Source organism: Natator depressus, chromosome 28, assembly GCF_965152275.1.
Source record: "Natator depressus isolate rNatDep1 chromosome 28, rNatDep2.hap1, whole genome shotgun sequence".
Taxonomy (NCBI): domain Eukaryota; kingdom Metazoa; phylum Chordata; order Testudines; family Cheloniidae; genus Natator; species Natator depressus.
The window spans coordinates 1278772-1293300 of NC_134261.1; the positions used below are offsets into that span (position 1 = coordinate 1278772).

General features: G+C 68.2%; 1 protein-coding gene across 1 annotated transcript; it reads left to right on the forward strand.

Annotated features, from left to right (window-relative positions):
- Positions 1–519: 519 nt before the first annotated feature.
- Positions 520–13590, forward strand: LOC141978767 (chloride channel protein ClC-Kb-like). Its single transcript, XM_074941084.1, is given in 23 exon segments — positions 520–688; positions 1473–1607; positions 1862–1990; positions 2752–2891; positions 3156–3233; positions 3364–3442; positions 4415–4540; positions 5658–5742; positions 5982–6062; positions 6923–7007; positions 7325–7378; positions 7381–7503; positions 7710–7779; positions 8212–8322; positions 8884–9097; positions 10007–10140; positions 10267–10394; positions 10666–10711; positions 10862–10914; positions 11161–11208; positions 11941–12045; positions 12857–12943; positions 13317–13590. Coding segments are annotated over 23 exon segments (2382 nt in total). The 3' UTR covers positions 13419–13590.
- The last annotated feature ends 939 nt before the right edge of the window (positions 13591–14529 follow it).

The following is a 14529-nucleotide window of genomic DNA, read 5'->3' on the forward strand; positions in this document are numbered from 1 at the left end:
GCCAGATCGGAGCCGCTGGCCTTGGCAGAGAATCTGCCTCTGTCTGTCTGTCCGTCCCCAGGCCAACAGAAGTCCGTCCAGGAAAAGATCTAACCTCACCCTGGGCCCCACATGGCTACAGTGACACTGTATGTCCCTAGACACAGGCCTCTGGCCATCCATCGCCTCCCCTCTGTCTACCTATCCCCACCCACTCCTCTATCTATCTCTCTATCCATCCCCATCCACCCCCTCTATCTACCTATCTATCTATCCCCATCCACCCCCTCTATCTATCTATCTATCTATCCCCATCCACCCCCTCTATCTGTCTGTCTGTCTGTCTGTCCCCACACCCACCCTCTAATCTCCGCACACTCTCTCTTTCTGTCGTCCCCCCCGCCTGGCTTTGCCCGGCCCAGACCGGTGTCCCTGGCTCCAGGCAGCCGGTTCCGCTCCTCGCAGGGTGGGGCAGGGCTGATGGGGCTATAAACCCTAGGGAGAGGGGGTGGGTGCCAGCTACTGGAGCCAGGCAGGGCCATGGGGCTGTGCAACTCGAGAAAGGGGGAGGCCAAGGAGGGGGTTGGGGGGCCCCGGGGGCAGCACCTGGACAGTGAGCTGCTCGGGGAGACGTACCAGAAGCTGTTTGGCAGGGACCAGCGACCACGGGGGCGCAAGGCTGTGCAAAGAGTGATCCAGGCTCTGAAACGTAAGGGGGCCGCGGGTCGGGAGTGAGGGGCAGCATCAGAGCTGGGGGGGGCAGGGCTGGGCTGGCAGGGGGCTGCGGGTCGGGAGTGAGGGGCACCAGCAGGGCTGGGGGGGCAGGGCTGGGCTAGCAGGGGGCTGCGGGGCGGGAGTGAGGGGCACCGGCAGGGCTGGGGGGGGCAGGGCTGGGCTAGCAGGGGCTGCGGGTCGGGAGTGAGGGGCACCAGCAGGGCTGGGGGGGCTGCGGGTCGGGAGTGAGGGGCACCGGCAGGGCTGGGGGGGGGCAGGGCTGGGCTAGCAGGGGCTGCGGGTCGGGAGTGAGGGGCACCAGCAGGGCTGGGGGGGGGCAGGGCTGGGCTAGCAGGGGCTGTGGGTCGGGAGTGAGGGGCACCAGCAGGGCTGGGGGGGCTGCGGGTCGGGAGTGAGGGGCACTGGCAGAGCTGGGGGGGGCAGGGCTGGGGGCTGGCAGGGGGCTGCGGGTCGGGAGTGAGGGGCACCAGCAGGGCTGGGGGGGGCAGGGCTGGGGGCTGGCAGGGGGCTGCGGGTCGGGAGTGAGGGGCACCAGCAGGGCTGGGGGGGGCAGGGCTGGGCTAGCAGGGGCTGCGGGTCGGGAGTGAGGGGCACCAGCAGGGCTGGGGGGGCTGCGGGTCGGGAGTGAGGGGCACCAGCAGGGCTGGGGGGGGCAGGGCTGGGCTAGCAGGGGCTGCGGGTCGGGAGTGAGGGGCACCAGCGGGGCCGGGGGCTGCGGGTCGGGAGTGTGGGGCAGCCTCCGTCCGTCTCTCTGGCAGCGCTGGGTCTGTCCGTCCGCTCCCCGATCCTGAAGCTGGGCGAGGACTGGATCTTCCTCTTCCTCTTCCTCCTGGGCATCTGCATGGCGACCATCAGCTTCGGCCTCGACGTCGTCATCTCCAAGTTCCAGCGAGGTGCCCCCCGACCCCCCCTCCGATCCCCAGCCCCCCCATCCCGCGGGGTCCCAGGGCCGGGGGAATCGCTGGCAGGGGCAGCACGAGGGAGACACGATTTGGGGTCCCCTGTGAGCAGCTGAACCCTCCCCCCTGCATTCGACCCCCTGCCCCAGATCCCCGGTGCTCCATGGAGCGCCCCGTACGGCGCCGGGGGGCGCAGGGGGCGGGTCCCGTCCCTGGGGCCCTGCACTGACCCCCCCCTTGCCCCCCAGCCAACCTGTGGGTGTATGACACGCTGGAGGGGTATCGCGCCCTGCAGTATTTCTCCTGGGTCCTCTACCACACGGGCTTCATGACGGTCGCGGCCGGAGTCGCCAAGTACATCTCGCCGCAGGCTGCCGGTAGGGCCCGGGCCCCCCAACCCCGCCGCGGCCCCGAGGTCCCAGGGACGGGGGCATTGGGGGGGCTGTGAACGCGGGGTCCCCCATCCCTGGGGCCGTGGGGGGCTGTGAACGCGGGGTCCCCCATCCCTGGGACCGTGGGAGGCTGTGAATGCGGGGTCCCTGATCCCTGGGCTCTGGGGGGCTGTTAACGCGGGGTCCCCCATCCCTGGGGCCGTGGGGAGCTGTGAATGTGGGGTCCCTGATCCCTGGGCTATGGGGGGCTGTGAACGCGGGGTCCCCTGGGCTATGGGGGGCTGTGAACGCGGGGTCCCCCATCCCTGGGGCCAAGGGGGGGTGTGAACATGGGGTCCCTGGGGCTGTGTGAGGTGTGAATGTGGGGTCCCCCATCCCTGGGGCCGTGGGAGGCTGTGAATGCGGGGTCCCTGATCCCTGGGCTATGGGGGGCTGTGAACGCGGGGTCCCCAATCTCTGGGGCCATAAGGGGAGTGAACATGGGGTCCCCGATCCCTGGGGCTGTGGGGGGGGTGAACACGGGGTCTCCGGGGCCATGGGGGGTGTGAATGTGGGGTCCCCGGGGTTGTGGGGGGTGTGAATGTGGGGTCCTCCATTCCTGGGGCCGTGGGGGGGCTGAACGCGGGGTCCCCCATCCCCGGGTCATAGGGGGCTGTGAACGTGGGGTCCCCGATCCCTGGGGCTGTGGGGGGGGGTGAACACGGGGTCTCCGGGGCCGTGGGGGGCTCTGACAGGTCCCCCCCCAGGCTCCGGGATCCCCGAGCTGAAGGTGACGCTCCGGGGGGTCGTGCTGAGCGAGTTTTTCACCCTGCGAACCGGCCTGGCCAAGCTGGTGGGGGTGATCTGCACCCTGGGGGCCGGCAGCACCATCTTCCTGGGCAAAGTGGTGAGTGGGGGGGATCTGGGGGGACGGGGGGCAGCTGGGTGTGTTGGGAGGAATTGGGGGGACAGGGTGTCTGGGGGGAGCTGGGGGAGAGGGGTCTCTGGGGGGATGTCTGGTGGTCAGGGGCTGGAGGAATTTGGGGGGCTGGGGTCTGTGGGGGTGGGGGGTCAGGGATCCGGGAGGTGGGGCTGGGTGTGTTGGGGGATCGGGGGGGCTGGGGATCGGGGGGATCTGGCGGGAGCTGCGTGACCCCGGTTCTCTCCCCAGGGCCCCTTCGTTCACATGGCCACGATCCTGGCCACCCAGCTAGGCCGGGTGATGGTGCGAGTTGCCGGCACCAAGGAGGTGAGTCCGGGGGAGTCGCTGGCCCTCTCAAATTTCCCCTGACCCCCAACCCCTCCTCTGGCCCCTCCCCCACTTCCCGCCCTGCTCCCAGCCCCCCACCTGCCTCTCATCCCCCATCTCTGCCCCCCAGAACCCGGCCTGCAAGTACGAGATGTTGGTGGCCGGGGCAGCCGTGGGGGTGGCCTGCTGCTTCGTGGCCCCCGTGGGGGGTGAGTGACCCCAAAGCGCTCATGGGGGGGCTGAGGAGCGCACATGGGGGACCCGGGGGGCGTGTGGGGAGGTCTGGGGGCATGTGGGGGGTTCGGGGACACCTGGGGGACCCGGGGGGCACGTGGGGAGGTCTGGGGGTATGTGGGGGGTTTGGGGACACCTGGGGGACCCAGGGTACACGTGGGGAGGTCTGGGGGTATGTGGGGGGTTCGGGGACATCTGGGGGACCCGGGGGGCGCGTGGGGAGGTCTGGGGGTATGTGGGGGGTTCAGGGACACCTGGGGGACCCGGAGGGCACGTGGGGAGGTCTGGGGGTATGTGGGGGGTTTGGGGACACCTGGGGGACCCGGGGGGCGCATGGGGAGGTCTGGGGGTATGTGGGGGGTTTGGGGATACCTGGGGGACCCAGGGGGCGCGTGGGGAGGTCTGGGGGTATGTGGGGGGTTCAGGGACACCTGGGGGACCCGGGGGGCGTGTGGGGAGGTGTGGGGGTATGTGGGGGGTTCGGGGACACCTGGGGGACCGGGGGGTGCGTGGGGAGGTCTGGGGGTATGTGGGGGGTTTGGGGACACCTGGGGGACCCGGGGGGCGCGTGGGGAGGTCTGGGGGTATGTGGGGGGTTTGGGGACACCTGGGGGACCCGAGGTACACATGGTAAGGTCTGGGGGTATGTGGGGGGTTTGGGGACACCTGGGGGACCCGGGGGGGCGTGTGGAGGGTCTGGGGGTATGTGGGGGGTTTGGGGACACCTGGGGGACCCGGGGGGCGCATGGGGAGGTCTGGGGGTATGTGGGGGGTTCGGGGACACATGGGGGACCCGGGGGGCGCGTGGGAAGGTCTGGGGGAGTTGGGGGGCTCAGGGACACGTGGAGGGGCCGGAGGAGGGCAGGCGGGAGGTGCGTGTGGGGCGCGCGGGGGGCCCAGGGCCAAGCCGGGGGGGCCGGTTCCCAGCTGCCCCCCCCGCCCCCCAGGGGTGCTGTTCTCCGTGGAGGCGACCGGGACGCACTTCGCCCTGCGGGATTATTGGCGCGGCTTCTTCTCCGCCACCTGCGCGGCCCTCGGCTTCCGCCTGCTGCCCCTGCTCCACGGGGAGAGCGGTACGGGGGGGCCGGGGGAGAGGGTTGTGGGGGGTGGAGAAATGGGGGACAGGGGAGGGGGAGATCTGCAGTGAGAGGGTTTTGGGGGGCTGGAGAAATGGGGGACAGGGGAGGGGGAGATCTGCAGTGAGAGGGTTGTGGGGGGTGGAGAAATGGGGGACAGGGGAGGGGGAGATCCGGGGGGAGAGGGTTTTGGGGGGCTGGAGAAATGGGGTATGGGGAGGGGGAGATCTGCAGTGAGAGGGTTTTGGGGGGCTGGAGAAATGGGGTACGGGGAGGGGGAGATCTGCAGTGAGAGGGTTTTGGGGGGCTGGAGAAATGGAGGACAGGGGAGGGGGAGATCTGCAGTGAGAGGGTTTTGGGGGGCTGGAGAAATGGGGGACAGGGGAGGGGGAGATCTGCAGTGAGAGGGTTGTGGGGGGTGGAGAAATGGGGGACAGGGGAGGGGGAGAGCTGCAGTGAGAGGGTTTTGGGGGGTGGAGAAATGGGGGACAGGGGAGGGGGAGATCCGGGGGGAGAGGGTTTTGGGGGGCTGGAGAAATGGGGTATGGGGAGGGGGAGATCTGCAGTGAGAGGGTTTTGGGGGGCTGGAGAAATGGGGTACGGGGAGGGGGAGATCTGCAGTGAGAGGGTTTTGGGGGGCTGGAGAAATGGGGGACAGGGGAGGGGGAGATCTGCAGTGAGAGGGTTTTGGGGGGTGGAGAAATGGGGGACAGGGGAGGGGGAGATCCGGGGGGAGAGGGTTTTGGGGGGCTGGAGAAATGGGGGACAGGGGAGGGGGAGATCTGGGGTCAGAGGGTTGTGGGGGGCATGGAGAAATGGGGTACAGGGGAGGGGGAGATCTGCCGTGAGAGGGTTTTGGGGGGTTGGAGGAATGGGGTACAGGAGAGGGGGAGATCTGGGGTCAGAGGGTTGTGGGGGGCATGGAGAAATGGGGTACAGGGGAGGGGGAGATCTGGGGTGAGAGGGTTTTTGGGGGGCTGAAGAAATGGGGGAGGGGGCAGGGGGGCCGGATCACAGGGCTTTGGGGGCTGAGGGCCGGGCGAGTGGCCGGGCGGGGAAGACAGGGGGACCCAGCCCCCCCAGACTAACCGTGGCCCCCCCGGTGCACCCCCAGAGACGGTGGCCGTGCTCTTCAGCACCAGCTGGCGCGTCGAGTTCCCCTTCGACCTGCCCGAGCTGCTCGCGTTCGCCCTGCTGGGGTGAGTGGGGGGACCCCGACATCCCCAGCCTGCCAGGCCCCGCCCCCCGTCGACCAGGCCCCGCCCCCTCTGGCTAGGCCCCGCCCCCGCCGGCCAGGCCCCGCCCCCGCCCAGGGGACAGAGGTTGGCAGAGGGCTGGGGGCCAGGACGCCTGGGTTCTCTCCCAGCTCCGGGAGGGGGTGCGGTGGGGAGGCGCGGGGCCCGGACGCCGGGGTTCGCCCTGACGCGTGTCCCCGCAGGGCGCTGTGCGGGGCTCTCTGCTGCGTCTTCCTCTTCTGCCACCGCAGCCTCCTGCCGCTCCTGCCCCGGCTGCGCTGCGGGTGAGTGCCCCCCCGGTGCCCCCCCGGTCCCCCCAAACCCTCCCCCCGCCCCCGGGGTGCCCCCATCTCCCCCCCAGCCCCCCCGTGCCAGGCCGCTCCTCTGCCCTGCCCCCATCTCCCCCACAGCCCCCCCAGTGCCCCCCCGGTGCCCCCCAAACCCCCCGCCCCCGGGCTGCCCCCATCTCCCCCACAGCCCCCCTGTGCCAGGCCCCTTCTCTGCCCTGCCCCCCATCTCCCCCACAGCCCCCCATGCCAGGCCCTTCCTCTGCCCTGCCCTCATCTCCCCCCCAGGTCCCCCGTGCCAGGCCCTTCCTCTGCCCTGCCCCCATCTCCCCCCCAGCCCCCCCCGTGCCAGGCCGCTCCTCTGCCCTGCCCCCCATCTCCCCCCCAGTCCCCCCCCATGCCAGGCCCCTCCTCTGCCCTGCCCCCCATCTCCCCCCCAGCCCCCCCGTGCCAGGCCCCTTCTCTGCCCTGCCCCCATCTCCCCCACAGCCCCCCCGTGCCAGGCCCCTTCTCTGCCCTGCCCCCATCTCCCCCACAGCCCCCCCTGTGCCAGGCCCCTTCTCTGCCCTGCCCCCCATCTCCCCCAGAGCCCCCCCTGTGCCAGGCCCCTTCTCTGCCCAGCCCCCCATCTCCCCCAGAGCCCTGCCCCCGTCATCAGCTCAGCCCCCACCACAGCCCCCCTATATTCCCCCAGTGCCAGACCCCTCCTCCGTCCTGCCCCCTTTGCCCCGCTGCCTCCCCCAGCCCCCCATCTCCCAGTGCCAGGCCCCACCCCCGCCCTGCCCCCTGTCTCCCCTCGCTCCCCCTTCACCCCCCCTTTCATTTACCGTCTACCCCATTTTCTCCCCCCCCGGCAGCGAAATCCTCCATGCGGGGCTGGTCTCCCTGGTGCTGGCGAGCGTCACCTTCCCCCACGGGCTGGGGCAGTACCTGGGGGCGCGGGTGAGTAACCCCCCCGGCTGGATCCCCCCCACTTCCCTGTCTCCCCCCCCTTCTCCCCCCCCGGCTGGGATCCCCCCCACTTCCCCATCTCCCCCCCCGCTTTCTCCCCCCCCGGCTGGATCCCCCCCACTTCCCCGTCTCACCCCCCCGTTCTCCCCCCCCCGGCTGGGATCCCCCCCACTTCCCCATCTCCCCCCCCGCTTTCTCCCCCCCCGGCTGGATCCCCCCCACTTCCCCGTCTCACCCCCCCCGTTCTCCCCGCCCCGGCTGGATCCCCCCCACTTCCCTGTCTCACCCCCCCTTTTCTCCCCCCCCAGCTGACGATGAAGGAGCTGCTGGAGACTTTCTTCAACAACTGCACCTGGGGGCGGGCGGAGCTGGGGGGCTCAATGCCTCCCGCCAGCCCCCCCACCCCTCCTACGGGGACCCCTGGCTCCAGTGGACCCACCCGCAGCTCTCCTCCCTGGAGATGCTCAGCTTCTTCCTGCTCGCCAAGGTGGGGGGCCAGGGAAGGATGGGGGGCTCCCGGGATGGGGGAGGGGGGCACGAGAGGCATTGTGGGGCATCACTGGGGGGAGGGGGGTGCCTCTGGTATCTGGCGCCCCCTGGTGTCTGGCTGCCCCGGGGGACTAGGTGTTGGGGGGGGGCTGGAGTGGAGGGGGGGCAAGGGGGGCTGTTTCATTCGCTCGTCCCTCCCCCCAGTTCTTCATGCTGCTTCTGGCCACCACCATGGTCGTCCCTGCCGGCTACTTCCTGCCCGTCTTCGTCTATGGTGAGAACCCAGGCGTCCGGGCTCCCAGCCCATCCCCCGCTCTCACCCCGCAGGTCCCACTCCCCTCCCAGAGCCGGGGAGAGAACCCAGGAGTCCTGGCTCCCAGCCCCCCCTGCTCTGACCCACAAGCCCCCACTCCCCTCCCAGCGGCCAGGGAGAGAACCCAGGAGTCCTGGCTCCCAGCCCCCCCTGCTCTGACCCACAAGCCCCCACTCCCCTCCCAGCGGCCGGGGAGAGAACCCAGGAGTCCTGGCTCCCAGCCCCCCCCTGCTGTGACCCACAAGGCCCACTCCCCTCCCAGAGCTGGGGAGAGAACCCAGGCGTCCGGCCTCCCAGCCCTGCCCATATCCCGGGATGGGCTGGGTCAGGGGAGTGGGGGGTCTGGCCGGGGGTCCCCGTCTAACCTCCGGGGGGGGGGCTCTGTGCCCACAGGCGCGGGGCTGGGCCGGCTGTATGGGGAGATCATGGCCAAGGTTTTCCCCGAGGGGATTGTCTCCGACGGGATCCGCATCGCCATCGGCCCCGCGGCCTACGCCCTGGCCGGTACGAGCTGCTGTCGGGGGCACTGGGGGGGGGGGGGGGGCTCGGTGGGGACACCGGGGGGCATGGCAGGGGGGCTCGGCAGGGGTGTGACGAAGTGCGAATGTTCTTCACGTTTTGTGGACTCCCGGTCCTGGGTGCTCTCGGCTCCCCACGGTTCCCCTTCCCCGGGTCACCACCTCTCTCCCAGGGCCGAGCCCCCTCCCCGCGGCCCCCCGGGGGATCCCTGCTCACACCCTCCCCGGGGTTAACCGCCCCCCGAAACTGCCCCCTTCCGAGCCCTCAGCACGCCTGGTCCTCGTTAATCCCTCTTCGTTTCACGGCTTACTGCCGGATGCTCTGTTTGTCCACGGGCGCCGTCGGATCCCACTTCTGCCACCAGTGGTCACGGCGTCCCCGGGGCCATGCTCTGGAACGGCTCCCTACGAAGCCAGTCAGGCCTCTGGGGCATCCCCACTTCCTCACAGGGGGCAGGGGGGCTCGGCGGGGGGCGTTGGTGCTCGGCGGGTGGCCTTAGGGCTCTGGGGGGCTCCGAGGGCTCACCCCCCCTACCCCGCCCCCCAGGCGCGGCGGCCTACTCGGGCGCGGTGACCCACACGCTGTCGACGGCCCTGCTGGTGTTCGAGCTGACAGGGCAGATGTCCCACGTCCTGCCCCTGCTCATCGCGGTGCTGGTGGCCAACGGGCTCAGCCAGCGGCTCCAGGCCTCCTTCTTCGACGGCATCATCATTGCCAAGCAGCTGCCCTACCTGCCCAAGCTGGGCGTGGGCCGGAGCGGGTGCGCCCGGACGCCGGGGTCCCGCGTGGGGCAGGGAGCCAGGACGCCTGGGTTCTCCCCCCGGCTCTGGGAGGGGAGTAGTGTCTAGTGGTTAGGACTGGGAGACAGGACTCCTGAGTTCTTCCCCCAGTGCTGGGAGGGGAGTGGGGGCTGGTGGGTTAAAGCAGGGGGTGCTGAGAGCCAGGACTCCTGGGTTCTCTGCCCAGTTCTGGGAGGGGAGTGGGGGCTGGTGGGTTAGAGCGGGTGGCACTGGGAGCCAGGACTCCTGGGTTCTCTCCCCGGCCGCTGGGAGGGGAGTGGGGGCTTGTGGGTCAGAGCAGGTGGGGCTGGGAGCCAGGACTCCAGGGTTCTCTCCCCAGCTCTGGGAGGGGAGTGGGGGCTGGTGGGTTAAAGCAGGGGGGCTGGGAGCCAGGATTCCTGGGTTCTCTCCCCGGCTCTGGGAGGGGAGTAGGGTCTAGTGGTTAGGACTGGGAGACAGGACTCCTGAGTTCTTCCCCCAGTGCTGGGAGGGGAGTGGGGGCTGGTGGGTTAGAGCGGGTGGCACTGGGAGCCAGGACTCCTGGGTTCTCTCCCCGGCTCAGGGAGGGGAGTGGGGGCTGGTGGGTTAGAGCGGGTGGCACTGGGAGCCAGGACTCCTGGGTTCTCTCCCCAGCTGTGGGAGGGGAGTGGGTGCTGGTGGGTTAGAGCGGGGGGGCTGGGAGCCAGGACTCCTGGGTTCTCTCCCCAGCTCTGGGAGGGGAGTGGGGGCTGGTGGGTTAAAGCAGGGGGTGCTGGGAGCCAGGACTCCTGGGTTCTCTCCCCAGCTCTGGGAGGGGAGTGGGGGCTGGTGGGTTAGAGCAGGGGGGGCTGGGAGCCAGGACTCCTGGGTTCTCCCTCTGGCTTCAACCCCCCGTCCCGCCTCACACCCAGGGCCCACGACATCTACGCGGAGGATTTCATGGTCACGGATCTCCAATTCCTGCCCCGGGGCTGCAGGTACAAGGACGTGAGGGGGCTGCTCAAGGCCTCCAGCCTCAAACAGTTCCCCCTCGTGGACTCCCAAGGTCAGTGTGGCCCCCCCGCACCCTCCGAGGCAGCCAGTCCCCGCCCGGGGGCCGGAGGGGAGCCGGCGCTCCCTAGAGGGGACGGGCCCCGGGCCCCATTGACACCCCCCCCCGTCTTGTTTGCAGAGTCCAGGATCTTGCTGGGCTCCATCCGGCGGAAGCATCTCGCCAAGCTGCTGTCGGAGCAGCTGAGCGCGGAGAAGCGAATCCAGCATCTGCTCTGGCGGTCCGAGGCGAGTGGCCCCACAGAGCCCGTGAGTAACGCCCGCCCCGCCCCAGAGGTGGGCGCATCTCGGCGCCGGGCGAGGGGCCCCCGTGTCACTAGCTGCCCCGCCCCAGAGGTGGGCGCATCTCGGCGCCGGGCGAGGGGCCCCCGTGTCACTAGCTGCCCCGCCCCAGAGGTGGGCGCATCTCGGCGCCGGGCGAGGGGTCCCCGTGAAACCTGCCACCCCGCCCCAGAGGTGGACGCATCTCAGCGCCGGGCGAGCGGCCGCGGTTTGACTCTGTGACTGTTTCCCCTTGCAGCTGCTGGGTGCAGATGGCGCTTCAGGGACCCCAGAGGAGAAGCCAGGTGAGCAGGACGGGGGCCGGGGGGGGGTTTGCGGGGCAGGGGGGGCACATGGAGTCTGGGGGGGACGGTTTGGGATGGTGGGGGAGAGTCAGAGGTGGGGAGGGGGGTGATCTGACCTGCCCCCACCCCGTGTGTCTCTCTCTTTTCCAGAAACACCGAGAGTTTCTGCTGAGCCAGGCGACGGGGAGACATCAAAAGAGGAGGTGCTAGGGGGGCAGGGAAGGGGGGCCCCCGTTTGGGAGGATGCAGTGGGGGCTGGGAGGATGCATTGATGGGGGGGAAGCAGGGGGGCCCATTGGTAGATGCATGGGGCAGGGGCTGGGAGTGGGGGTCAGTTAAAGGGAGGCCCATGGAGTGCAGCAGGGGAGGACTGGGGGGCTCGGAAGGGCTGTCGTGCCCCCCCCCCATGGGGATGCTGCGGGTGCTGATCTGTGTGCCCCCCCCCGCAGGAGCGAGGCACCCAACTGTCTGTCAAGATGAAGTACGTGCATCACTTGGTATGTCGAGGGCGGGGCTGCCTGTCTGTGGGGACCCCCCCAGGTACCCGGGTCGGGGGGACGTGACCCTCCCCCAGCCCTCCCCGAGTCTGCAGGGCGATTGAAGAGGCGGGGCGGGGGCTCAAATCTCCCCCCCAGCCCCAGACTATCACATGTCAGACTTGCGGGTGGCCCAGACTATCGGGGTTCAGACTGGCCCCCCCAGACTATCGGGGTTCATATGCATCTTCGAGTGTTCCCAGGATGCTTTGCCCCAGCTGCTTGGTGGGGGCTGGTGCAAAGGATTCTGGGAGGACCCCGGGGAAGGGGGCTGGAGCTGGGGAGGATATTTCCCAGGATGCTTTGTCCCGGCTGCTTGGCGGGAGCTGGTGCAAAGGATTCTGGGAGGACCCCGGGGAAGGGGGCTGGAGCTGGGGAGGATATTTCCCAGGATGCTTTGCCCCGGCTGCTTGGCGGGAGCTGGTGCAAAGGATTCTGGGAGGACCCCGGGGAAGGGGGCCGGAGCTGGGGAGGATATTTCCCAGTATGCTTTGTCCCGGCTGCTTGGTGGGGGCTGGTGCAAAGGATTCTGGGAGGACCCCGGGGAAGGGGGCTGGAGCTGGGGAGGATATTTCCCAGGATGCTTTGCCCTGGCTGCTTGGCGGGAGCTGGTGCAAAGGATTCTGGGAGGACCCCGGGGAAGGGGGCTGGAGCTGGGGAGGATATTTCCCAGGATGCTTTGCCCGGCTGCAGGTGGAGGACTGGGAGTGCCAGCAGCTGCAGGAGCCGGTCCGGCTGGAGGAGCTGCCCATCGACCCGGCCCCCTACCGCCTGCTGGAGAACGAGACCCTCTACCAGGTGGGTGCCGCCGGTGGCCTCGGGGTGCGGGGGGGTCCCCCCCAATATCGCGCCCTCGCCCCCCGCTCTGCCTTCCCAGCATGCTTTGCGGCCACCGCGCGGCCGGAGGTGGCGCAAGGGATTCTGGGAGCCGGCACTCTGCAGCCCGGACCCGCCGGGACCCGAGTCTGGGTGGGTGGGGAATGGCTGGTGCAGGCTCTGATTGGCGGGCATTTGCATATGCAAATAGGGCCGTCACTGGCATCGGCAGCACACTCCACGCAGAGCAATTAACGTTCGGCGAGGTTAAATTTTGTATGCAAATCTGCTGGCAGCTCATTTGCATTAGCTCAGGGGTAAGTGCTTATATGGTGATAGGGATTTGCATAAGCAATGAAGGTGGGAGGGGATTTGGGTGAATTTGCATGTGGAATTAGAGTGAGAGGCCTTGGCACATCAATTTGCATGTGCAATTAGGGGCTGGTCGGGCAATTTGCATAGGCGGTTAGGCTGGGAGGAGTTGCAGATGAATTTGAATATGCAATTAGCGGGGCCGGCTCATTTGGAGGCCTGGTTTCCATATATTTGCATATGTCATGGGGGAACAAGACCGTTGCACGTCAATTAGCTTATGCAATGGCGCATGGCTCATTTGCATATAATTATGACCCATGCCCCCCCCCAAGTCCAGCTAATGCCCCCCCCCACATTGCTGTGGGCCCCCCTTGCCATGTCCCGACCCCTGAGCCCCAATCCTGATTCTGAGCCGCTCCCCCCAATATCCGCCCCCCTTGTTTTGACATCTGACCCCCCCGTTTCCCGCCCCCCCCAGTGCTATGATCTGTTCAACTTGCTGGGCCTGCGGACGGCCTATGTCACCAACGTGGGCCGGCTGGTCGGGGTGGTGAGCCTCCGAGAGGTAGGGTGGGGGGCAGATGGGGGGCGGTGGGAGGGGAGATGGGGGGTGTGGGATGGGGTACACGGGAGATCAAGCAGATCAGAGAGGTTGTGGGTGGGGCAGGGAGCTCGTGGGGTCATGAGGAGATCGGGGGGGTCATGGGAGCATTGGGGGTGGGAAGGCATGGGGGTCACAGTGGGGTCAAGAGGGGGCATGTGGGGAGATCCTGGGGAATCCAGGGTCCGGGAGGATGTAGGGGTCACAGGGGGATCTTTGGGGTTCAGGGAAGCTGAGGAAGGAGGTGGGGGTCACGGGTGAAATTGGGGCCGGGCGGGGGGGCTCAGAGGTTTGGGGGCGGGGGTGTCCCTGACGCGCTGTCTCTGCCCCCCAACAGCTCAAAGCCGCGGTGGAGGGGTCGGTCAAGGGCACCTTCACCAGGCGCCGGCCCCATGACAGGGGGCAACGCGAGGGGGGCCCCAACGGAGCCTCAGCCTAGCAGGGATCGAAGAATCCGGCCTACCCCCAAACCCCGGAGCAGGGGCAGGGGAGAGAAAGCCCCCCACAGCGCCTTGGTCCCCATCTTTTCTCTCTCGCCCTCCCCGTATCCCAGCTCCAATAGCCCCCCAGTGACCCCTAAATTATTAACCCCCCGTTTTCAGGAGCTGCCCCCCCGAAAAACGCCCCCCCAATCACCCAATAAAAAACGGGTTACATTTTTTTGTCTCTTTTTTATTCCCCACTCCCATCTTTCTAGGGATCTGGTGGGTTGGAGCAGGGGGGGCTGGGAGCCAGGACGCCTGGGTTCTCTCCCGGGCTCTGGGAGGGTAGTGGGGGCTGGTGGGGGGCTGGAGATGCGCCCACCTCTGGGTCAGAGCAGAGGCCTGGGTTCTCGTGGTGAAACACGTGGTCGTCATGGTGCCCGGATGTAAGATTATGACATCATAACCTGACAGAGTGACATCATAGCCTTAGCTTGTGACATCCTTGTGTGCCATGCCAAGTCACCGGTGCATCATGAGAAGTCACGTTGTTCCCCAATGACATCATAGGGCACACAATGGTGCTGTGGGCTGAGGCGATGACCTCACGGCATTGCGCTGTGACATCATGACATGCTGGGGGCTGTCCTTGGTCAGAAGGGTGGCCGTGACATCATTTTGTGTTCCAATGACATCGCTGCTGCATGGGGTGACGTCATGGCAGAAGATGTAAGGGCGCGTTGTCGCTGAGGAACCTAATGACAGCATGGTGACATCAGGGCCACACTGCGCCATCGTGTCATTTTGATGGCATCATGGGGGGCCACGAGGGGTTATTGAGGCCGGAGGAACAGCTCAATTCCCTGACATTATGGAGTGACACTATGACATCACAGGGCCGTGCGACGACATCATCTGCTGATGTAATGGCCTTGCAGCCTGACACAATGGCAACACCAGACATGGTGACATCACAGGGCCAGGCAGTGACATCACAGGGCCAGGCAATGACAGAACAGAGTGGGACAGTGACATCACAGGGCCAGGTGGTGACATCACAGGGCCAAGTGATGACACAACAGTGCGGCACAGTGACATCACAGGGCCAAGTGATGACAGAACAGTGCG